The sequence below is a fragment of the Sebastes umbrosus genome, chromosome 22, assembly GCF_015220745.1.
Source record: "Sebastes umbrosus isolate fSebUmb1 chromosome 22, fSebUmb1.pri, whole genome shotgun sequence".
NCBI lineage: Eukaryota > Metazoa > Chordata > Actinopteri > Perciformes > Sebastidae > Sebastes > Sebastes umbrosus.
The window spans coordinates 1,823,185-1,849,752 of record NC_051290.1 but is presented as its reverse complement, the minus strand read 5'-3'; the positions used below and the strand labels follow the sequence as shown (position 1 = coordinate 1,849,752).

At 38.8% G+C, this 26,568-nt stretch overlaps 1 protein-coding gene, 1 long non-coding RNA gene and 1 pseudogene across 5 annotated transcripts in view; 2 read left to right on the top strand and 1 right to left on the bottom strand.

Annotated features, from left to right (window-relative positions):
• LOC119481903 overlaps positions 1 to 20,399 on the top strand; it is a 28,164-nt gene extending 7,765 nt beyond the window's left edge. The window contains exons 3-4 of the long non-coding RNA XR_005205292.1: positions 13,423 to 13,433; positions 20,389 to 20,399. This is a non-coding gene — a long non-coding RNA (uncharacterized LOC119481903). The remainder of the gene's footprint in view (positions 1 to 13,422; positions 13,434 to 20,388) is intronic.
• LOC119481881 overlaps positions 1 to 26,568 on the bottom strand; it is a 50,112-nt gene that overhangs the window by 8,823 nt on the left and 14,721 nt on the right. The window contains exons 1-6 of one of the 4 annotated variants that reach the window (XR_005205284.1): positions 19,968 to 20,261; positions 18,464 to 18,551; positions 16,340 to 16,699; positions 2,321 to 2,383; positions 2,074 to 2,180; positions 1,574 to 1,738 (exon numbers count right to left, since the gene is read on the bottom strand). Coding sequence is in view for 2 of the 4 variants with exons in the window: in XM_037759204.1 (XP_037615132.1) it covers positions 1,661 to 1,738; positions 2,074 to 2,180; positions 2,321 to 2,413; positions 3,706 to 4,065; positions 18,464 to 18,527 (702 nt within the window). In the remaining 2 variants the exon portion in view is untranslated. Of the gene's footprint in view, positions 1 to 1,220; positions 1,739 to 2,073; positions 2,181 to 2,320; positions 2,414 to 3,705; positions 4,066 to 13,864; positions 14,273 to 15,275; positions 15,662 to 16,339; positions 16,700 to 18,463; positions 18,552 to 19,967; positions 20,262 to 26,568 lie in introns of those variants that run through there. The other 3 variants (XM_037759204.1, XR_005205285.1, XM_037759205.1) reach the window with 3 other exon arrangements.
• LOC119482105 lies at positions 22,985 to 26,107 on the top strand (annotated as a pseudogene).

The following is a 26,568-nucleotide window of genomic DNA, read 5'->3' as shown; positions in this document are numbered from 1 at the left end:
TTTGTTTTCTTGGATTGGTGTTATAATTCTTTTTTTTATTATTATTATTATTTTTTTAATTCTTTTATTTTATTTATGTTTTTTTTGTGTATATGTAAATGTTGTATGTGTTTTATTATTTCATGTGTCTAGTGTGTTTCTAATTCTGGTGTCATTGCTGCCTTATCCCTCATGTGGTGTTCATGTTTATGTTACTCAGCCAATGTTGGCGGGTCTGGTGGACCCACCCCATTATTGGGTTTTTAAATCAATACAGCCATAACAATTTATGTAAAAATACTTAACAGATGGTTACTTTATCCCAATTACATGCAATATAGACAGCATATATGGTTAATATTTGCCATTTACCTCTGTAGGATAATATTTATGAACAAAAGTGCTATTCATTTTTTGTGATAAAATGTAATAAAAAAGAAAAATCAATTATAATGAAGATATGGGTGGAAAAAAACATTTATCTTGAACAAATATAAATGAAACAAGATTTTTTAATATATTGATGTTTATTTCTTTGAACTTAATTAGAAATTCATGTCAGTCTACACAACACCAACCCCATTGAACACATAGCCAATTCATGACAGCCTATACAACACATGAGGGGCAGAGTTTTACAGTGTGTGTGTTGCATTTTTTGACATCCATATTTGTCCACTTGCTGGCTGCTCAGGGGTTGGGCCTGTGGTTGGCATACTATACAATCTATTTGCTTAAAGAATACTATATAATCTATTTGCTTAAAAAATATTATATAATTTATTTGCTTAAATAATACTATACAATTGATTTACAAGCAGTCTCAGTCTTTCTTACTAGAGTTTATCTGTATTACAGTTAAGGATTGGGTAGGGAAAAATAAGAGCAAAAGGCATCTCTTGTGGAGTTAGCAGTGGTGTTTACCTGAAGGGGATTACATTCAGCCACCTCATTGTCTCCATGAACATGGAAGTCTTCATCATATTGCTCATCGTTTACTTCACAAAAATTACGAAGCCTGAGCAGGCTGTGATGGTGGTGTTGATGTTGTCAATATGGCAATCATATCTCTTCATTAAACACCGCCATCTTCCCTTGAGATGGCCAAATGCCCTCTCCACGGTCATCTTTGCCTTGCTGAGCCGGTAGTTAAAGTATGACATCCCTATGTACTACAACAACATGCAGTAGTATTTCACTCACAGTGATAAATGACATCATGATAAAGAAGGTTTGGATTAAAAAAAAAAAACACCTTTGTCGTATTTTCTGTCCATCATGGTGAAGTCAAACTGTAACTCTAATAGTATAATAACATATATAATAAATAACAGTAGTGCTGACATTAAGTCCATCTTCTTTTCATAGAAAAAGTCTGAGGTAGATGAAAAGTGATCCTGGTGCTGAAGGGAGTTCACAGTTCTTCTTCTCTCAGTTTAATCCAAACATGTGCAGGAAGAAAATCCATCTGTTTTTTAGCAGGCGTCGCTTTTAAATCCACCTTTTTAACGTGAAGCCCGGATTCCTCCAGCGTTTTGGTGCAAAGTCACTCAGTCATCAAGCGTTAAAAAGGTCATCTTCTAATCAGACTTACTGTACATTCTCTCCGACGGCGATCCGTATCCGTCACGCTGCTGATCTGGTCGGTCCACTTGTGGCTGGCTGGACGGGCTGCTCTCCATTAAACTACCGACGTCGCCTCTGCGCAAAGCACCTGGACTGGAAGAGGTTCGGTTGGGGCGACGAAATACTCCGGACGCTGAAAGGGACAATTAACAGAAGTTAATAATTAATAAATAAATAAATAAATAAATAAATAAATAAATAAATAAATAAATAAATAAATAAATAAATAAATAAATAAATAAATATAATAATAAATAAATAAATGTAATAATAAATAAATGAAATAAATAAATATATGAAAAATAGAAAAATAAATAAATATAATAATAAATAAATAAAAAACCATAAATAAATATAATAGAAAATAAATAAAATAAATAAGATACAAAATAAATAAATATAAAATAAATAAAATAAATAAAATAAATAAAATAAATAAAATAATATTTTTGTTTCCTTCTGACTTACATTTTGTTTTTGACACTTGTGTTTGAGTAAATATCCAGCGACTCCTCCGCCCAGGATCAGGACCAGAACCAGAACCGGGACCAGAACGATCAGACGGAGCCGACCACCTGATGAGAAACAAAAAGCAAACCAAAGCTCCGGTTACTGGAATACAACCGACACACATGAATATATGCAGCAATCAGAGTGTTTTAAATGCAAAGCACGCTGAAACTTCTTCATTTAAAGACTTTTGTTTTCTTCTCACCTTTAACATCCGTCTCATTTGAACCTGGAGTTTGGACATCTCTTGTGGGATGCGGCGGCGTCTCTGTTGTCCAGGTTTTAACAGAGTTGGGTTCTGAAAAAAGACAAAAGATTCGTAATGATTTACAACACAATGTTTAAAATTGTTGACAAAATGATCCTTTTGGAGTTTTAGGGCAGGTTGACACCTAAAGGTTCGGTTCCTGAATCGAACCAATGCGAGGATGATACATTATTTGGTCCAGACATTGTAATCGAAAATCATGTGGTGGAAATGTAGTTGGGTTATTGGTCTTCGTGCTTTCATGTTACACATGTTACAGAAAATGAGCCGAACAGCTGGCTGGTGTCCAGCTGCAGCGCTGAGTCTAAACGGTCCATCCGTCACTCCCCGCCGCTGGGAGACTACGGAGCTGCCGACCGCTCTCTTAACGGTGAACTAGTCTCTTAGCGGCGGGGAGTGAGGCGAGCGACTGAGGGGTGCGCTAGCGAGCTAATTATTGTGGTGGTCGTGTCTAGAAAGGAACTGCAAACTGCAAAATCTGATCGAAGATCTGTAAAAAACTTGCAAAAACTCTGGCGAGACTCGCTGCCCGACGACCTACCCTAACCTTAACTATTCAAGATCAATGCCTGACCCTAACAATCTCGCGACATACTGTATATGCCAACCTTGCCGCACCACGCCGGCTTTTCGCTGCATCGAGCAAAGCCCGACTTTGGGCGCTGCACGCTGTGATGAGCGGCGTGTAGCTCTATTGTCATCTGGGTGGAAACAGTAGGGCTTATGCACGCTGTACAGCGCCAGAAACAGGTTGAGATAAGGAAAAGGAAAAAAAAGGTGTGAGCATTTGTCATAAATCGGGAGAAATACGGGAGAATTATGACCCCAGGAGGAATCCAGGAGAGGGCGATGAAAAACGGGAGTCTCCCGGGAAAATCTGTAGCGTTGGCAAGTATGTCTCTCGAGAGTTTCCCCAGTTTGCGGGCTCCCTTCTAGCCACTACCATTTGTGGTGTGATAAACCATAAATTCCTGAAATTCAGAGATAGCAAATGGGCAAATAGGCTACTAGTTCACCAGACACCAAAACAGGAAAAACAAACATGTTTTTAACCAATGAAATGACACATAAATGGTACGCTTCCTGTGATTGGTTCGAATGGTATTCACACTGGAAACGAACCGCTCCAGTTCACTCGACAGCGGTCCGAGACCACCCCTTCGAGGCGGACCAGAGAGCGGAGTTTGAGTCCGGCGTTCACACCAACCCAAACAAACTGCTGCAAGGAGGTTCAGCCGGACTAAACAAGGCCGGTGTGAACGCGTCCTTAATACATGAAGGTTGATTATAACATCTCAAAGGAGACGGTGATGTCAGCTTACCTGTAACATTGAGCCCACATCTCTTTCTGTGATTAACTCTGTTAATCACAACAATAAAGACATAGGCGCTGGTGTCGTTGAGCCTCAGATCAGTGAAGAGACATTCAATCCGTTCTTTCTTGAGGAGCTCTAGATCGCACGACACTCGTCCTCTGTAGAGCTCATCTTCATACAGCTCAGGTTCAATCTCACTGTTATAACGGTAGATCAACCTCCCTAGGTTCATAGATATAATGTCTATATACAGCCTGGTGGCAGGCGTGTGAGTCTTGAGATGAAAGAGGCATGTCAGTGTGACGTTACTGCCTTCCTCTGCCTGGAAGACGTCCTGCGTTGCAGTGGCTGTAGATGGATTCACACCTGCAGGAGACAGAGTAAAACACAGACACTGAGTCACACCGGGGCTGGAGAACTCTTTATGGGAGTAAATGGTGACATCTTGTGGCCAAAGTTGGCACAGATTTGACCCTTAAATGCCTACTTCAGCTCTTTAGAGACCCAGGAGACCGTATAACAGCTCGTCTAATTCATTCATCTTTTTTTTCTAGAAAGCGGTATAGTCTATGTTCATGTCCATTAAATCCACAAACTATTTGGTTTTAGGTTTGTGGTGTCAAAGTTTCTCTCTAAAAAGTGTAGAAACCTGAGGTATGTGAGCCTCGTTTAGTTTGGTCTATTAACCTGTAGTGTCTTCAAAATGTATGGATTTTAACAATCACGTTTTCTCTAAATGAGTTTACAACATTTATTCCTAAAAATATCAATCATTTTTTTTTTTTATGATTTATGGAGTAATACAAAATAAAAACCTTTAACTCTAATATGTAAACAAAATGAAACAAGAATTTTGAACCTGGCTTTGTCCAATGTTCAGATTTATGTTCTGTAAAATTAGCACATATTGAATAAGATAATGACTCATTAGTCTTTATCTTATTCAATATGTGCTAATTTTCATTAGCACATATGTAAACATATAATTTCAGAAAACTTGTAATACAAAAAACAATAGTCTTAAAGTCAGTAATGAACTGGGGAAGTTTCATGGTGATATCTATTAGTTAAATATTTTACACTATTCACCTGTAGTTTCTTCCCTTTATACCTACTTTTGCATAAATGACAGTAGTAACAGTGAATAATCCTTTAGGATGAAGTCAACTCACACAAGAGTGTCATAGTAACCACCAGTGACACACCAGCTGCCGAGCTTGACATTCTTCACTGCATCGACCTACAGAGCTGAGGATGAAGCAGAAATACATTAGTACTATATATTAGTACTTATATTATATAACATTATATGTAAATAATATTTTTTCATATTCTATCCATAGTATGTTTTTTTTATTATTTGGATATGGACATGTAAGTTTGTGCATGTACCTGTGTGCACATCGCTCCATATTTAATAATTTTCATTATATATTCTTCATATTATTATAATTACATTATTATCATATTTAAATACACATACGTATATACTATATATTAGGGCTGCACGATTATGGTCAAAATGCTATTCACAAATATTTTTTATCAATATTGAGATCATGATTATTCCTAAAGTTTAGGGACAAAATATTTGTATTGCAAATTTACATTTAAATATACAGAGCGCTATTTTCACTTCAATGTTGTGCCAAATTCCAACAGTTAAAACTCTAAATGTTGTGCTTTTACTTTGATATTGTTATATATAGTGGGTATTTGCATAAAAACACACAATTCAAATGATTAGGAAATAAATGATTTTATTTTTATTGATAAAAACATCTTGGAATTAGGAGTTTTAATTATATATTAGAAACTGCTTAGAGCTAGTGTTAGGAAGTTAAACATGTAATAAATCTCTCTCTATTATCTATTTTATATTACTGCGAAAACATCTCCTTCAAACAACTGGAGTTATTCAAGATTCTCGCCAGAAATACAATTTTACAAGATTACATATGAATGCATCATGACAGCATTATAATGTACCACGGCCCAATACTCATTTGAACGCATCATGAGCCCCATGGCGGAGCTGTGTAGCTCCGCTGCTGTCACATCAACTTTTATTTGAGAATAGTTAGTAATTCTTTAAGTTCATGGCAAACACTGATCCTTTTATTTATATCAACCCCATCTCAGGGAAAGGATTGGTTTCAGAGGAGAGTCAGGGGGTGTGAAGGAAAACCATATATTTAGCATTTTCTATCATATTTTACACATATTACTGATGCATTCCATACTTTAAACACACAAATATTGACAATTTGTATAATTTATTATTATTATTATTATTAGTAGTAGTAGTAGTAGTAATGTTTTTTTTGTGTGTGGCTGTCTGGCTCAGGGGGGCCCTAGCGCCCTCTATTGACCGGCCACCACTGAGGACTTGGCTAAGTGAGATTATAGAGTTGACTTGCTACTTGTTTAAGATTAATTGTAAGAAAATCTGTTTTGGCTCATGTTTTCTACTTTTCTAAAGCATCTTCATATATCTGTACATTTTCTATATAAAATGTTTTTTGCAATGAATGTGTGCTGCTTGTGTTTGTGTATTATCTGCTCTGTGGTCAGTTTAGTGAGTTGCTGATGCTCTTTAATTAGTTTCTTCCTCTTGAACAATAAGATGACCAGACTGGGGCTTAAATAAGTGGTAATCATTTTGAACAAACCTACATGTCTTGAATGAAAAACTGATGCCAAATCAATATGAAAAACTGTTGGGTTATAAACGGACACTGGCCAAAGATGAAATATCAACCAGTCAGTGTTGCTCAACAACCAGCCGCCTGAATCTGATCTTCTTTGCATTGTGTTTTATTTTGTTTTCTTCATTGTTGTAAATATGTAAAAACTAATTTTAAATCTAACTAGTAGAAAAATGCAGAAAGCTCATTGGACTTTAATACACAGCTGCATGTAAATGCTGCAGAGTGAACACACCTCCTATTATAAATGCTCACGTTCAAAGTACACATCATTTTATCGGAGGACCACACAGATTATAGAGTCACAAACAAGACAGGTGTAGGATTTGGCCGGCAGGCACCGCTAATATTCAAGATTGCGAATTCCTGTCTGGTTTACGGTATAGCCTACCTCCAAGAGGCTTCTCAACATGGTCCACATACCTACCTCGTTTTTCCGCTTAAAGACATAATAGAATAATAATAATACGAATCATTTGAAGAACATTAGGGCTCGCCCTAATTATATTGATATGAATAAAGATGCTTACTCGCGCTGCATCCTTGGAACCTACAGGAGTTTTCCCTGTGCACTGTCGGTTTTTCATTCAGAGAAAATGACTTTTCTTTTCCACGTCAAGATATTTACGTGCATCACTTCACATCAACTTTTATTTAAGAATAGTTATTAATTCTTTTATTTATATCAACACCATCTCAGGAAGAGGGTTGGTTTCCTCTGTGAGTCACTTATTGAATCATTATTAATCAGCAGCAAATAAAACATCTGAAGACATAAACAGCAAAACCACAAGTTAAGTTAACTGTGATCAGTCAGGTGAGTTAAATGACGTTAACTATGAAGCTCAAAGTAGCGACCCTCAGTATCTCACCTGTCAGCTCGGTCCGGACCGCCATACTGAAGAGAGGACAGAAGACAAGAAGGGGTTTGCGGCATCGGGAGTGTTAGAGATTTCAGTGCCGACGTCATCCATTTTCTCTGCGGACACAGCCAATCGGAAGCTCTGGATTGTGGTGGGTTGAGCACTGTCCGTGTGGGCTGAGAACGGGCGTGTGTATATATACGTCATTACGTCTCTGACGCATATTACGTTCAATGAAAAGAACGTATGAGTGTGACCACTCATGGGCCCAGTTCCAAACCCCTCCTCTGCATCGCTCTCCCTACTTCCACTTCGTTTGTGCGTTCGTGTGGAGGGTCCGCCATATTAAAGGTCTCATATTATAAAAAAAGTGAGATTGTCATGTTTTTTTTTATTATAAAGCAGGCTTAAGTCCTATATAAATACTGTGAAAGTATCAAAACATTCAATCCACAGGGAAATACACACAGCCCGTATTCAGAAACTCTGCATTTGAAACAAGCTGTCAGGATTTCTGCCCATTTGTGATGTCACAAATATACAATATTTAGACCCTTGACATAATTTTAAACGTAAACATTCTAAATGTGTCCTAGTTTATTCCTGGTTGCGGTGGATGTGAATGTCATCAGCTGACAGGAAGTAAACATGGACCCAAACTGTTGCCTAGCAACGCAATTCTGTTGCAATTCCGTCAAAATGCGCTAAAACGGAGCGTTTCAGACAGACGGTAAATACAGGTATATTCAGGCAGACAGTATGAGGAAAATAAAGTTTTTTTTTAACATTAAAGTATGTAAACATGTTCTAGTAGAAACACAAAATACAAGTATGAACCTGAAAATGAGCATAATAAAGGACCTTTAAGGGCCATCCCAAACTAATTCCCGGGGAGTGGTTATAAAACCCTCCAACAGCGAGCTGCATCGATGCCGACTCAACCGATGTCAGTTACGTGCGACTACCTGTAAAAACATTTACTTGTAAACTGCTCAAACTGATAGACATTTAATTTATTCTACTTTATTGTCATACAAACGCCTACAACATAACGTAAATAGATTGTATTTAAGATCAAATATAACCTTGTTTAGTCTAGAATATATATACATACAACATATATTTGTTCTTTTTTTACCCTATCAGGAGTTGTAACCTCATCATTTATTATATCTTCAACTGTGCAATATTGACTTAATAGTGCAATAATTTAGTGCAATAATTCAGCTGTGCAATAATCTGGTTTACTGTAGCATTAACACTGCATGTATTTATAGAGAACATTTAAACTAATATTCTTATTTTACACTATTCTTGCATATTTGCGTGTCTACGTCATCACGTCTGACTAAGGCTTAACAGAATATTAACACGTTCCATGTGACCATGTGAACCAACCACAGGTTTCGGTTTACTCATTGTAGAATGTTTAGATTCTTGTTGCCAACGTTCTTAACATGACGTCATGCTGTATTAGAGTCGAGATGAGATTGAAACTAACATGCTGTGTATCATACAACTATTTATTTGTTAGGAAGTTCCATATTCATAATAAAATAATTAATTTGTTACTTTATTAATGGATTTTAAAAACATATCACCATTTTATCTAATGTTAATCGAAGTTATTCAACAACTTTCATACCATATGATGCTGATAACAAACTGTGGCATTATAAAAAATGTAAATGTAATTTCTTTTCTTCTGTTTTTGTTGTTTTTTTCTTAATTGAACCAACAACACTCAGTGGTCTTAACATGTGACAAAACGTGACTAAAGTCAGACTTTGTGTAATTTTCTGTGTCTTTTTGTGTATTCAGAGCAGTACATTAAAACTTTCCATTAAAACCTTGGTTTTTATATTTTCTTCACCGTGTATCCTCGGGAGATATTGATGCTTTCAAGAGGAAGAAACTCTGAATTTCCTCTACGGGTAATACCAAGGAAGAGAGGGTCCATTTTCCTGACTTGACACAGTAAATGCCATGTTGGTGAAAGATTATAGAAAATCTAAAGAGGTCCAGCTTAAAGCAGTAATGCTGAAGAACAAATGTCTCCTCATGAAAGCCACTGAAAGAGAAAGGAAAGGAAACTATTTATAGAGTATAAATGATACTCTATAAGTATAAATGAGTATAAATCATACTCTATAAATAGTTTGGTATGCTACAGTACATGTGCAGCAGACTTGGAGCCTCTGCAGAATGACTGCACATCATGAACTGGAGGAACCTTCTTTGGTGAAGCCATACCGGCTGGACCAATCACGATGGGCCTAGAGTCAGAGGAGGAAATCATTACATTATTTCTTCTTCATTCATTCAGGCATGTGCAGCTCTTTCATTTTTGGAATTATAAACAGTTCGTGGGGTTAAGTGGAGTCAAAGGTTTAACCAAGACTCAGCTAAATAAAACATACTTTGACAAACACTCGATATGTTCATCTTATCATACTCTACATGATGCATGACTGTTTCCATGAAAAACACATTTCTCCAAGTTTAACAAAAACTTTTTATTGTTTGTACCAGAAATGATAATGTACTGTTCAGGACATAGGAAACAAATCACCGGCACTCACAGATAATAAAGAAGTCTTTTTGTGTTTATTCTGGGCAAACAAGCTAATCAGCTATAAGCCGTAAACAGCGTGATCACTCAAGAAGTAATGCCAGTTAAAATATTTCAGGTGGGACAGAGACGTCCTGGAAAGGAACAACATGATTAAATACCAGGAATCATCTGTGAATGCACCGCCAGGGCATACACAAACAACAGAGGTGTGGCCAAAACAGTCAGAGATAACCCACAATACATGAAATACACATCTTATCCTATCTCAACTCCTGGAGTTGAACTGGAGTAACCCTCTTCGGTGAGGCAATCCTGTGAACCAATCCCAATGGGCCTATACTGTGTACATGCACCACAACACCTAGGCTAATTACCTGTATGTGGAAAAAAACTACTTAGCAATAAATCTGTTTCTGATTCTCATTCTGATTAAATACCAAACAACAAAATACAGAAATAACATCAACAATAAAGCCAAACATGGGGTTTGATGGGCCCAGAAAAGACATGCAACATGTCCTCACCTTCACCACCTTGTTGGAGACTTATTCTGTTTAAATAGACACATGTTCTACCTCCGACTCACAACAGGTGGGTGAAAGATACGTTACTGTCCGTTGGTTTGGAGAAACTTTTTCCCTTAAAGGTTCCCTCAATTATTTTGAAAAGACTTGGAAACTTCTTCTAGACCATATTGAATCTCTGGCTGTGACGCCTGAGCCTCCGTATTTGTTTTCTTGGATTGGTGTTATAATTCTTTTTTTTATTATTATTATTATTTTTTTATTCTTTTATTTTATTTATGTTTTTTTTGTGTATATGTAAATGTTGTATGTGTTTTATTATTTCATGTGTCTAGTGTGTTTCTAATTCTGGTGTCATTGCTGCCTTATCCCTTGTGTGGTGTTCATGTTTTTGTTACTCAGCCAATGTTGGCGGGTCTGGTGGACCCACCCCATTATTGGGTTTTTAAATCAATACAGCCATAACAATTTATGTAAAAATACTTAACAGATGGTTACTTTATCCCAATTACAAGCAATATAGACAGCATATATGGTTAATATTTGCCATTTACCTCTGTAGGATAATATTTATGAACACAAGTGTTTGCTGTTGAGGGGCTGGGCCTGATGAGGGGTTGTCCTGTTGATGGGCTGGGCCTGTTGAGGGGTTGGGCCTGTTGAGGGGCTGGGACTGTTGAGGGGCTGGGCCTGTTGATGGGTTGGGCCTGTTGAGGGGCTGGGCCTGTTGATGGGCTGGGCCTGTTGAGGGGCTGGGCTGTTGATGGGCTGGGCCTGTTGAGGGGTTGGGCTGTTGACGGGCTTGGCCTGTGGCTGGGTGCTGACGGGCTGGGCCTGTTGAGGGGCTGGGCCTGTTGAGGGGCTGGGCTGCTGACGGGCTCGTTTTGGAGCTGCCTGATGGTCAGTCTCATCCTCTTCTTCATACTCACTGTCAGACTCAGAATTGACAGAAATGTGATCCTCATATTCTGAAAAGTCTTCCTCTTCATCTTCATCTTCATCTTCCAAAGGTTCTCTCTCTTCTAAAATCATTTCTAAAGCCCTCTGAGCGGAGAATCTTTTCACCATCTTGATTGATTGCGATAAGGAGCCACACAGCGAATGCCGCTGGGATATAGTGTGAGAAAATATAGAATAGTTCCCGCAAGACAGAGGGCAAAATGTGCGTGAATGTAGGAGCAGACAGGTGTCGGTACAGTGTGCAGTCGTTGAAAAATGTGTTCTTTTATATGTTTTATATGCTGTTCCAGTCCCTTGCTGTTCAGTTTAGCTCTTGAGCCTCTGGCTATCAGTTTAAGGAAGCATACAACTATCAAGGGAATCGTAGTGGGGAATATTGAATGTATCTCTTTATGCAGATGATTTGTTGGTTTTCTTGTTGGGCCCCCATTCATCACTCCTTTCACTAATCAACTGTTTTGGTGGTATATCTGGGTATTCAATTAATTGGAGAAAAAGTTAATTCATTCCCCTTACAAAAAATTTGGATCCTCATTTTCTCGAATTGTTACCCTTTGAAATTGACAAAGATCATTTTACTTACCTGGGCCTGTCTCCTGTAGATCCTATAAGCTCTTATTTCAGAACAACTTCTGTATACAGATAGACAAGATTAAGAAAGATATTGATTTCTGGAGGTCTTTGCCACTTTCTCTTATAAATGTAATTCAAATGATGTCTCTCTCCAGGTTTATGTTTCAACACATTCCAATTCAGCTTTCGTTGTCATTCTGTAGAAAAACTTGATTCTATAATAATAATGCCATTTATCCGGGGATATAAAACCCACCGCATCTCCAAAGCTCATTCACAGAAATGTAAGAAAATAGTGTGTTTCATCCCTTCCAGTGTTCCAACATTACTATTGGGCAGCCAAAGCCAGAGCCTTGATTTACTGTAGCTCTCTGCTACACCCAAGTGGCTGCAGCGTGAAACAGCTCTCTGTCAGCTCTATTGTTTTCCACAAATGTCTACCCATCACATCTGGTGGAAGACAGTTTAGTCCTGCACAACTCAATTAAGATTCTAAAACAAATTAAAAGAGTGCTTTCAAGCTCCGGAGTTTTGAAATGTGATTATATCTTTGTCTGTCTAGTCTGGCTTTCTTGTGGTGGTTGTCTTTATTATTATTATTATTACTATTATTAATAATAATTATTTATTATTATTATTATTATTATTATTATATATATATATGTATATATATATATAATTTTCTTTAATTTAATTGTATGCTTGTTTGTGAGTCTGTCTGTAGATGTTTTGTTTGTGATTAAAAACAGCATGTCTTTTTCTCTGGTGTTCCTCAAGGTCTTGGTGTCTTAATGTGGTATTTTGGAGGGATTATTGATCATTTTTATTAATTCTCCAGTCGTAAAAAAATGGTTAAATGTAGCACCAAATCTTTGGAACAAATGGAATCAACCCCCAACAATTGCTGCAACAACTTATGAGACATAATAGAGCACGGGGACTCAAATTAATCTCCAGGTTCCCAGCTTTCAGATGATGTACACCACTTCTATGTGACATCTACTGTTGACCTGCTATCTCCCTCTAAAGACCCCCTGGACCTCCCTAAAGAAGACTAAAACGGCTCTATTGTGGCTCTCAGAGGGTTAACAGTTAGAGGTGAAATATTCCAAAGTTTAGGGAGTCCAGACTGTTTGGACTGATGAAGGGGCTTCAGCATGTGGAGCCGTTGTATATGAATTGTAAACTCTGCTGTCCTGGCAGCCAGTAAGAGCTCTTGTATTTGCTGGAACGTAAACTATTCTTTCACCGAAGGCAGCCAGAGGATTTCCCATCAGAGCTCGACCCTCTGTCACATGGTCCACACTCAAAACAAAAGTCGTAATATTACGATAAAAAAGTCATAACCTTACGAGAAAAAAAGTCGTAATATTACGAGAATAACTTTACAAAACAAAAGTCGTTATATTACGAGAATAAAGTCATAACAAAAAACAGTTATTAATTTCCACTAATATTTTTAAATCCACAGGAAGCCACTGGAGAGGAGCTAATCTTTATTTGGATTAGCTTCCACAGAGTGATCGCTATAGTCTTCATAGAGTCCACACAAAAACAAAAACAATAACAAAAAAAAAACAGTATATAAAGAGAATGGAGCTGACGGGAGAGCTAGCGACAGACTTGGAGAAGTTAAAGGAAGTATACACGTGTGACTACGTCCGGTTTTCGAAATAAGGTGTTAACGAAGGGAACTGTATATACAAAATATATTTATGGAAATAAGATTCATTGGATTATATTCACCAGAAGTATAAAACATTACATGTCCCTTATAAATTAAAAAGAAAATACCACTATTTTTTTAGGGTTAATGTCTTTATTCTTTATATTTTTGGGTTGCTGGAAAAATTAAAAAAAACAAACAATTTCTGACAATGACTGATATATTTGACCTCAGGACATCTCTCTGTACACGCATGCTGAAAATCAAACATTTTAGAGTTTCAAGTTAACAAAAATACTTGTATAATAACACTTAAATACGTAAAAATTGTAATACATATCGAATAAGCACCCAAGTATCGTGATAGTATTGAGTCGGGAGATAGGTGTATCGTCCCAGCTTAGTGAACTGTCTTGACCTTTGATGGAACAGAGAGCCATAAAGTCAAAAATGGAGGGAGCTTTGCTAGCTTATTATCTACCCTCCTCTGTTAGTCAATAAAGTACTCCACAAAAAAAGTCACGGTTTGTAGACTTCATCAAACAGGAGTTGATACAAATTCATCTTCATCTCTCTTTAACATTTGCTGCAGGAGTTGATACAAATTTGAATAAGTAGCTAGCAAGCAGTTAGCAAGCTCGCTAGCTCTGGGAACTTCTTTTCCTATCAAGTGAAAGTCTTTCCATCTCCTTCATTACAGTAAACGGCGTAAATGGTAAATGGACTGACATTCGCATAGCACCTTTCCAGTGTTCCGATCACTCAAAGCGCCTTCCAGTACATGTCAGCCATTTAACCATTCACACATACACATTCATACATCGATGGCTCAGCCTTCAGGGGAAAGTTTTTGCATCAGTACCTTGCCCAAGGACACCTCGACATGTGGACTGGAGGAGCCGGGTATCAAACCTTCCGATTGGTGGGAGACCCGCTCTACCTCTAAGCCAAAGCCGTCAGCTGTAGCGATATGCACCTTGATGTGACGTAGTAATTTGTAAAAAATAAACAGAAATGCTGCCTTGAACATTAAGGTAGTGAGACCAAACTGTAACTGAGGTGGGTGGTCTCATTTCTATTCATTTACAGCAATTGACTGAAATATGAAAATGTATTTCAGAACGACGTGTTGAGTTCACTCTTCAACACATTAATAAGGTATTCATCGGTTACATCTTTTGTGCAAAAGTCTCATAACGGTGTGCAAGTGTTGTCAACTAGGGATGCTCACTTTGAAAAATGTTCTTAACCGATAACCGACCCACTTTAACCGATTATTAACCGTTAACCGACAAGATTTGTGCCTCGTACCAGCTGCAGGAGCACAACAGATATTCGTTGACGGGAGTCCCCAGTTCACCGTCCGGGAGCGTTAACTTAGCAGCTACGATGCTGCGTGTAGTGTCGCGGACATGCAGCCACTTTCCCAGTAAAAGTCTCCACCGCACATTTAGTTTAGTTTAGCAGGTTGTCAGCTGTGTGTCTGCCCGGCGTAACTTTAGCGAGTGTCCAACAAACAGTGTGTGTACTGTATTTGTGCTACATTAGCAGCTCTAGCATTGCCGGTGGCTTCGTGCTCGCGGCCGCACACGTAGTCTGCGTAACTTTAGCGAGTGTCCAACAGACTGTGTGAGGTTGTTGGTGGCGTTCTAGCTGTGAACGTAGGTGTAGTAGTGTGTGTACAGTTTATTTGTCTGAGCTGCTCCTCTGAGCCGCTCAGCTTTTGAGTTAATTATTAACACTTCTTTTAACCGTTTTAACCGATAGCGTTAATCGGTTCAAATGCTTAATGTCGGTTAACGGTTAAACGGTTAATTATTAACATCCCTAAGTAAGACCAAACTGTAACTGAGGTGGGTGGTCTCACTTCTATTCACTTAATTGACTGAAATGTGAAAATTAATTTCAGAACGACGTGTTGAGGTCACTCTTCAACACATGAGGTATTCATCGGTTACATCTTGTGTGCAAAAGTCCAATATGGACTGCAAGTGTTGTCAACATGACTGTAAATAAACTACCACCCATATAGAGCCCGATCCTTCCCCGGCTCGATGGCTCGACTGGCTCATCGACGGGTTGATGGCTGGCTTCTGCAAAGATATTAAACAGATATGAGTCACTATATACTGTATAACTAATGCATATTATAGGATCATAGTTATTGGTGCATAATTTATAAATTGGTCATATTTTGTATTAATAATTAATCTGCAAAGTAACAAATTTTTTTTTAGTGTAGAGTAAAAAGTACTATACATCAGACCGGCACATACGGGTACATCACAAAAAGTCTAGGCCCCGCCCCCTTTTGGGGGACAGAAAACTGAAGGTCCCATAGACTTCAATGGGATCTGACGTGTGTTTGGATTATAATTTTGACAAGTTCGTACGCATTCATCTCTTTTTATTGAAACATTTGTTTTATACATTTGTCTAATAATTATATTGCCTGAACCTGAGCGTTGGCGATACCTTAATAAATGAAGGTTGATCGCCGCCATGTCCCTTCAGTCTTCCCCCGTCCAACACAGTGGAGGATATTGTTTATCCAGACATCTCTACATATCTGATTGAATCCCGTTAGGCTAAGTGTTGTCTGTATTTAGTGTATTTAGATTTAGTTGGAGACGACAGTCTGATGTATACTTGTGTCCAAAATGTAGAGCAGTAGAAGTATAAAGTAGCAGTACTTCTATTACTTGACTCTTTTTTTAGCCGTTTTAGATTTTTGTTATAAAATCTCAAAGGAGACAGGGATGTCAGCTTACCTGTAACATTGAGCCCACATCTCTTGCTGTGACTATCTTCGTTAATCACAACAATAAAGACATAGGTGCTCGTGTCGTTGAGTCTCAGATCAGTGAAGAGACATTCAATCCGTCCTTTCTTGAGGAGCTCTAGATCGCACAACACTCGTCCTCTGTAGAGCTCATCTTCATACGGCTCAGCCTCGAACTCACTGTCATAACGGTAGATCGACCTCTTTAGGTTCTCACATATAATGTCTATATACAGCGAGGTGGCAGGCGTGTGAGTCTTGAGATGAAAGAGGCATGTCAGTGTGACGTTACTGCCCTCCTCTGCCTGGAAGACGTCCTGCGTTGCACTGGCTGTGGATTGAATCACACCTGCAGGATTCAAAGGGTAAAACACAGAAACTGAGTCACTCAGGGGCTGGAGAACTCTTTATGGGAGTAAAGGGTGACATCTTGTGGACAATATTTGGCACAGATTTGACCCTTAAATGCCTACTTCAGCTCTTTAGAGACCCGGGAGACCGTATAACAGCTCGTCTAATTCATTCTTTTTTATCTGGACCGCAGATGTTCAGCTCTACAAACGCAAAAGTCTGTCACTGACTGACTGACTGACTGACTGACTGACTGACTGACTGAGTGACTGACTGACTGAGTGAGGAAGTTACAGGATTGGTCGGCCGACTGTTGGAGTTTCCTCATTGGTTGTTGCTATGCAGCTGCTCCATTAACACTCCATCTAGGAATAAATATAACAGCAACAACGTCAGTGACGACATAAACTTTTGTATGTATATATTGTTACACACCACTTATATGATGAATGCTTTTGATACGCATGCTTTAATAAAAAAACGGAAATACTTTTAACCTATCATACTGTATGTCATGCTGATACCTTTTCACCTTGTATAACATGTATAATATACTGACTAGTAAATGTTACCATTTACTATTACTGAATGTCATTTGCTTCATTATAAGTTGTCTTTCAATCAAATATTAAGATATAAGTGGAAAAAACTGTTCACAAAACATTATAGACATGACCACTGACTATTTGTGTAACAATTTAGCCAGAAACTCACATCCTGACCAGATACGGTCCAGACAGATACTCGTTTTTTTTTTTTTTTTTTGACCGAGTCTTGTTTTTCTAGAAAGCGGTATAGTCTATGTTCATGTCCATTAAATTCCTCAAACTATTTCAGTTTTAGGTTTGTGGTGTCAAAATTGTTCTCTAAAAAGTGTAGAGTGTCTTTAAAAGCCTGAGGTATGTGAGCCTCGTTTAGTTTGGTCTATTAACCTGTAGTGTCTTCAAAATGTATGAATTTTAACAATGGTAAATGGACCTGCATTTATAGAGCGCTTTTCTAGTCTTCCAACCACTCAAAGCTCTTTACACTACATGTCAGTATTCACACATTCACACACACATTCATACACTGATGGCAGAGGCTGCTAAGGTGCCAACTTTGCCCATCAGTATCCAATCTAAATACTCATTCACACACCGATGGCTATGTCTTGCTCAAGGACACATCGACATGTGACACAGCCACAGCCGCCCCCACCATCAAAAATCATATGTTTTCTCTAAATGAGTATTATCTCAGACACTGAGCAAGAAATCTCCACTTCAGCAGCACTTACATCCGCCAAACAGTTTCATTCCTATCTATATTCTGAGGGTTTTTACAGAGGGGTTTGTTCATATATAATTCATAGCCTGATTGATACAACATTTTATTCCTACAAATATCAAGATTCTTTTTTTTTATGATTTATGGAGTAATACAAAATAAAAACCTTTGACTCTAATATGTTGACAAAATGAAACAAGAATTTTGAACCTGGCTTTGTCCAATGTTCAGATTATGTTCCCGAAATGTATGAAAATTAGCACAAATTGAATAAGATAATGACTCATTTGCATATTCACATATAAAATTTCAGAAAACTTGTAATACAAAAAACAATAGTCTTAATGTCAGTAATGAACTGGGGAAGTTTCATGGTGATATCTAGTAGTTAAATATTTTACCCTATTCACATGTAGTGTCTCCCCTTTATACTTACTTTTGCATAAATGACAATAGTAACAGTAAATAATCCTTTAGGATGAAGTCAACTCACCCACTGAAAGACACAAGAGTGTCACAGTAACCACCAGTGACACACCAGCTGCTGATCTTGACATTCTTCACTGCATCGACCTACAGAGCTGAGGATGAAGCAGAAATACATTAGTACTATATATTAGTACTTATATTATATAACATTATATGTAAATAATATTTTTTCATATTTTAGCCATAGTATGTTTTTTTTAATTGTTTGGATATGGACTGTGTACATGGCTCCATATTTAATAATTTTCATTATATATTCTTCATATTATTATAATTACATTATTATCATATTTAAATACACATATATACTATATATTAGGGCTGCACGATTATGGCCAAAATGCTATTCACGAATATTTTTTATCAATATTGAGATCATGATTATTCCTAAAGTTTAGGGACAAATATTTTTATTGCAAATTTACATTTAAATATACAGAGCGCTATTTTCACTTCAATGTTGTGCCAAATTCCAACAGTTAAAACTCTAAATGTTGTGCTTTTACTTTGATATTGTTATCTATAGTGGGTATTTGCATAAAAACACACAATTCAAATGATTAGGAAATAAATGATTTTATTTTTATTGATAAAAAACATCTTGGAATTAGGACTTTTAATTATATATTAGAAAACTGCTTAGAGCTAGTGTTAGGAAGTTAAACATGTAATAAATCTCTCTCTATTATCTATTTTATATTACTGTGAAAACATCTCCTTCAAACAACTGGAGTTATTCAAGATTCTCGCCAGAAATACAATTTTACAAGATTACATTTGAATGCATCATGACAGCATTATAATGTACCACGGCCCAATACTCATTTGAACGCATCATGAGCCCCATGGCGGAGCTGTGTAGCTCCGCTTTATGTCTCCTTCACTCTCTGAAGAACTTCCACACCGACGACATGTTGTGTGTGTGAGTGAGAAGTTACTTGTAACCGAGTATTTCTACTTGTATCCGAGTATTTTTTAATATTAGATATATTGCAACATTAAAAAACCTGCCAGTTTACACCAACACAACTAGATGAGACAGTTTATTTTATATTCTTTACTTCAGTGTTTCTGTCAACGCCCACGGATAACAGGCTGTCACGCGTGTCACAGCCTGTTATCCGTGGGCGTTGGTCTCTGTCAGATTTCTGTAGCTGCGCACATGCAGATGCTTTTTGAATGATATAACACAGAATAATAATAAGATTAGATTTAAGTAAAAGTAGCAGGTTTTACTTTACTATTTCTACTCAGTAGTATTGCTACTTTTACTGAAGTAAGATTCTGAATGTAGGACTTTTACTTGTAACTGCATTCAAAATGCTCACATGTATGCGTAAAGGTATGTGTAGGCTACATTATGAAATGTTGGAGGTCACTTTTGACCCCAAAATATCGAGTCTTATCAAACAGCCCTGAGCTCACATGTCCTCCTGTCCTCCCCACCAGCCGCCTGTTGAGCTCCTAAAACACACTAAAACCACTAAAAAGAGTCAGTCATAGTTTACCTGATGTATGTTGATGTGAATGTCTCCTCAGTTTTGCAGGAATGCCTCTCTCGTGTCTTTGCAACGCGGTGCTGTTTTGCTGGTTGCAAACACAGTTAGTCACATCTGTAAAACACACCTTTATTAGGGTCCTCACTCCGTCTAACAATAGAATCCTAGTAGGTTTTGTTTTCAGTCACTGTCTGAGTAAGCAAGTACAAATGGAGTCCATGTTACTGCTTCCACTGCATGAATACGCGCGAAGATATTATGCAATGTGTAAAACCACTAGCTTTCAGTTTTATGTCTACTAATAAGGAATAAAAAGGAAATGAGGAAGCACGTAAAAAAAAGTCCTCCAAGTTAAATATATATTTATAAAAAGCTGGAAACTGTCCTGTTGTGTGGCTCCCTCTGGTGTAACAATCTAAAGTACATTCAGGTGGTACATTCCACCAGAGGGAGCCACACAACAGGACAGTTTCCAGCTTTTTATAAATGTATATTTCACTTGGAGGACTTTTTAAGTCAAATTCTGTCAATAAAAACAAACATTTACTTCCAAAGCTCTGGGACAGGCATAACAAATACATAAAAGACTGATATTCAATCTCTTGAAATATCCCAAAATGAATCACAACTTTGTATTGTATGCTGTTTGTATTTATGTAAAGTTAGAAAGTGCTTCACAGTTAAAGCATTGTACATTGCATTCTCCTTGTTACCAACGAGTCTCCCCTTTACAGACATGCCCACTTTATGATAATCACATGCAGTTTTTTCCCTAAGTAGTCTTGAATTGCATAAAATTGTGTATCACTGTAAAGCTGAGACTTTTATGGATCCAATGAGCCCAACTGGATTCATGTGTGATGATGTTAGTCCCCATAGGAGACATTTCATTGACCTCACTGTATTAAATGACCTGAGGTGACCTCTAGGATAATCACAGCCTCATGAAACTTTACAGCCACAAACTAGAGACCTAGAGCATTCAGAGGATGGATGGATCGACTAGAGACCTAGAGCATTCAGAGGATGGATGGATCAGACTAGAGACCTAGAGCATTCAAAGGATGGATGGATCAAACTAGAGACCTAGAGCATTCAGAGGATGGATGGATCAGACTAGAGACCTAGAGCATTCAGAGGATGGATGGATCAGACTAGAGACCTAGAGCATTCAGAGGATGGATGGATCAAACTAGAGACCTAGAGCATTCAAAGGATGGATGGATCAGACTAGAGACCTAGAGCATTCAGAGGATGGATGGATCAGACTAGAGACCTAGAGCATTCAGAGGATGGATGGATCAAACTAGAGACCTAGAGCATTCAGAGGATGGATGGATCAAACTAGAGACCTAGAGCATTCAAAGGATGGATGGATCAAACTAGAGACCTAGAGCATTCAGAGGATGGATGGATCAAACTAGAGACCTAGAGCATTCAGAGGATGGATGGATCAAACTAGAGACCTAGAGCATTCAGAGGATGGATGGATCAGACTAGAGACCTAGAGCATTCAGAGGATGGATGGATCAAACTAGAGACCTAGAGCATTCAGAGGATGGATGGACCAGACTAGAGACCTAGAGCATTCAGAGGATGGATGGATCAAACTAGAGACCTAGAGCATTCAGAGGATGGATGGATCAAACTAGAGACCTAGAGTATTCAGAGGATGGATGGATCAAACTAGAGACCTAGAGCATTCAGAGGATGGATGGATCAAACTAGAGACCTAGAGCATTCAGAGGATGGATGGATCAAACTAGAGACCTAGAGCATTCAGAGGATGGATGGATCAGACTAGAGACCTAGAGCATTCAGAGGATGGATGGATCAAACTAGAGACCTAGAGCATTCAGAGGATGGATGGATCAGACTAGAGACCTAGAGCATTCAGAGGATGGATGGATCAGACTAGAGACCTAGAGCATTCAGAGGATGGATGGATCAGACTAGAGACGTAGAGCATTCAGAGGATGGATGGATCAAACTAGAGACCTAGAGCATTCAGAGGATGGATGGATCAAACTAGAGATCTAGAGCATTCAGAGGATGGATGGATCAAACTAGAGACCTAGAGCATTCAGAGGATGGATGGATCAAACTAGAGACCTAGAGCATTCAGAGGATGGATGGCTTTCCTAGCTAGATTGATCAATAAGGGGGTTTCTGACTAGTTTACACAACATAAGCGCTCGCCATCCAATCGCCGCAAAAATGCAATTCTTGCAGAAATCTAAAAAAATGTCAAAAGTTTTTGATCCCAAATCACAGCATGTCTTTTTCTATGGTGTTCCTCAAGGTCTTGGTGTCTTAATGTGGTATTTTGGAGGGATTATTGATCATTTTGATCAATTCTTTAGTGGTAAAAAATGGTTAAATTTAGCACCAAATCTGTGTAACAAATGGTATCAACCAAAGAATTGCTGCAACAATTTATGAGACATAATAGAGCATGGGAATGACCATCATATACTTCCATCATAATGTTCTAAACCCTTATACACTAGAACAACTTGACTCACAGTGCTGAGCTGCATCTCAAATGAATCTCCAGGTTCTTCAGCTTTCAGATGATGTACACCACTTCTATGTGCCATCTACTGTTGACCTGCTATCTCCCTCTAAAGACCCCCTGAACCCTCCTAAAGAAGACTAAAACGGCTCTATTGTGGCTCTCAGAGGGTTAACAGTTAGAGGTGAAATATTCCAAAGTTTAGGGAGTCCAGACTGTTTGGACTGATGAAGGGGCTTCAGCATGTAGAAGCCGTTGTATATGAATTGTAAACTCTGCTGTCCTGGCAGCCAGTAAGAGCTCTTGTATTTGCTGGAACGTAAACTATTCTTTCACCGAAGGCAGCCAGAGGATTTCCCATCAGAAGCTCGGCCCTCTGTCACATGGTCCACTGTCTGTTTATCACCAGCCAGGACAGAGGACAGGACTACGCTGTCTCACAGACTTGCACAAAAGTTAACTTCCTCTTGTTCACAGGAGGTGAAGGAAGTTGTTTTCACTAGGAGAAGGAATGAGTTTGAGCTCCGTGAGGGTTTGCTGCCTCGGCCCGGAGGCCGAAGAGGCCCGCAGGATCAACGATATGATCGAGAGGCAGCTCCGCCGGGACGGGAAGGCCTCCCTACGGGAATTCAAGCTCCTTCTGCTCGGTAAGGGGACGAGAAATGTTTTGAGAAATGATAAACAGTGGTGGAAGAAGCATTCAGATATTTGAGTAAAAGAAGAATATGCTCCTGTAAAAATAGGCAATCAAAAGTATCAAAGGTAAAAGTACTAGTGAGTGTTGATATCACTTCATGTTTTACGGGGATCTTTGTGTAAAAGAAGCTCTAGTTGTTGGTTTTGGGTCTTTTATGTGATTTGTTGAGTTAAATATATACTGTTTATAATAACGCCAACGTTCTCCTTTAAGTCGGTGTGTGTGTGTGGTGTGTGTGTGTGTGTGTGTGTGGTGCGGTAATATTATCTGTCGGTGGCCTATAGGAACTGGTGGAAGTGGAAAGAGCACTTTCATCAAACAGATGAGGATCATCCACGGCCGAGGATACTCTGACGAGGACAAGAGAGGCTTCACCAGGCTGGTCTACCAGAACATCTTCACCGCCATGCAGGCCATGATCCACGCCATGAACACGCTTACACATCCCCTACAAGTACGAGCAACACCAGGTAGAACCAGACCAGACTGTCCTCGTCCTGTTTGGTAGGAGAGCTCTGTCTCTGACTTAGGAAAGTACACATGATGTCACACTGGGGGGTGTGACATCATGTCACAAAACTGTCCTGGGTCCCTTGACCTCTGACCTCCAGATAATGAATGGGTTCTATGGGTACCCACGAGTCTCCACCTTTACAGACATGCCCACTTCATGATAATCACATGCAGTTTTGGGCAAGTCATAGTCAAGTCAGCACACTGACACACTGACAGCTGTTGTTGCCTGTTGGGCTGCAGTTTGCCATGTTATGATTGGAGCATATTCTTTATGCTAAATGCAGTACCTGACAGATATTTGTTGGGACATTTTTTGGACATTTTTCTGAATGTTTTGGACATTTTTTAGACATTTCTCTGACATTTTTTAGACATTTCTCTGACATTTTTTGGACAGTTTTTTTGGACATTGTTTTGGACATTTTTTCAGATATTTGTTGGACATTTTTTGGACATTTTTTGTTGGACATTTTCCAACATTTTTTCTGACATTTGTTGGACATTTTGACCCTGTGAAAGTTTCTGGACAATATCTTCATTGTTTTGTGTTGTTAATTGATTTCCAATAATAAATATATACATACATTTGCATAAAGCAGAATATTTGTCCACTCCCATGTTAATAAGAAATAAATACTTGACAAGTCTCCCTTTAAAGGAACATTTTGAACAAGATAAACTATTTTAATTGATTGACAGCCTACTTTTAAGATTTGAAAACTCGTTTAGTGTGGATCACCTCAGAGCTTCCGTAAATTACACATCTGTAGTGGGAGATAAACCCAGTGCTCTCTAACGTGATTATATTCTTTCATAACACCTCCAACAACAATGCACAAGAACACAAACATGACATCATGTTCATCAGAATCTGTGGTTGTTGTTGTTGTTGTTTGTTGTTCAGGCCAACGCCAGCCTCGTTAGGCGAGGTTGATGTGGACAGGGTCACAACGTTAACGAAACCCGTACGTGGAGGCCATCAAGAGCCTGTGGAGCGACCCGGGGATTCAGGAGTGTTACCGTCGTCAAAAGGAAATACCAGCTGTCAGACTCAGCCGAATAGTGAGTGAAACCAGAAGCTGGAACTCCTCAGACGTTGTCAAATAGTTTCATCTGCTAGTTGTCTGTTAATGCCTTCGGTGGTTTATTCCACCGAAGGCATTAAACACCATCTAAATCCCTCTAAACTGGTCTCAACTCTCCTCCTGTTGTTAACAGCTATCTGAGCGACTTGGAACCGGATTTGTGATGCCTGCTTATCTGCCGACCGAGCAGGACGTCCTGAGGGTCAGGGTGCCCACAACGGGTATTCAAGAGTACAACCTTTAACCTGGACAACGTGGTGTTCAGGTGACTGTTTCTATGCTCATTATGTTTTTATGCTGCAGATTTACATTTGGGGAACATGATGATTTTATTTTTTAACGACGTCTGCAGGATGGTGGACGTGGGTGGCCAGCGTTCAGAGAGGAGGAAGTGGATTCACTGTTTCGAGATGGTCTATTCCATCATGTTACTGGCGGCGCTCAGCGAGTACGATCAAGTCCTCGCCGAGTCCGTCACCGAGGTGAGACGCAGGCTGCCGCCTTACAGAAATAACCTGCAACAATTAAAAAGCTAATTTCTTCCAATTAGGGCAAATAAAATATTTAATTGCGATCAATCACATGATCGTACATAGTTAATCGTGATTAATCGCACATTTTTTTATCTGTTCAAAACGTAACCTTAAAGGGAGATTTGTCAAGTATTTAATACTCTTATCAACATGGGAGGTGGACAAATATGCTGCTTTATGCAAATATATGTATATATTATTATTGTAAATCAATTAACAACACAAAACAATGACAGATATTGTCCAGAAACCCTCACAGGGCCCAAAATGTCCCAAAAATGTCTGACAAATGTTCGAAAAATTTCTGGAAAATGTCGAAAAATGCTCGAAAATGTGCAGGAGGAGCTCTTTAGTCGCTCAGAGAAGCTTGTTCTGGTCTGATCCCATATTTCTGCTCATTGCTTAAGAGGTTTGTGCCATGTGTGTGTTTTTTCCGAAGAATCGCATGGAGGAGAGCCTGGCCTTGTTCCAGACAATCTAAACCTCCGAGTGGTTCCAAGGTGTCCTCGTTCATGTTGTTCCTCAACAAGACAGATTTACTGGAGGAGAAAATCATGCACTCGCATTTGGTCGACTACTTCCCCGAATACGATGGTAAGAGGAAACGGCAGCCGAGCGTGATGGTATTTATGTTCTGAATACACATTACACTTCGTCCACGATGGGAACGTCAGGGGCGCGTGCGCGGCTGCTGCGTGGCTGCTGCGTGGCTGCTGCGTGGCTGCTGCGTGGCGCGGCTGCTGCGTGGCGCGGCTGCTGCGTGGCATGGCTACTGCGCGGCTGCTGCGTGGCGCGCTGCGTGATTGACGCGTCGGGTCTTTGCTGTCAGCCCTTTTCTTTCTACATAGAGTTTGCCTTTCATAATGTCCATTTCATTTCATTATAAATGTCATTTATATTATTTTAGACAGAGAAAGGTTAAGAAACGTGTGCTCATTGTAAATAATAGTAGTAATCCACAATTAAAACCCCGTACTTTATTCATTCATGAGCTCTGCAAGTCACTGCATGGTTCTACAACACTGTCCGGCACATATTTCAGAATAAAGCCTTGTGTTAACAAATGAAGGAATTCTGTCCCACAGAAAAAATGCTTGAGGGCTTTTATTTTGAAATGAAAGCAGGAAGTGTTGATTTAAAAACAAGTATTTTTCATCTCCGTAACATATTCTACAGATACAGACGTTGAAACTGTAGTAATGTTGCTGGTATGATACAGTCCAATAGATCACTCTCACTGTCTGTTGTTGCTGTGAACTGTGCG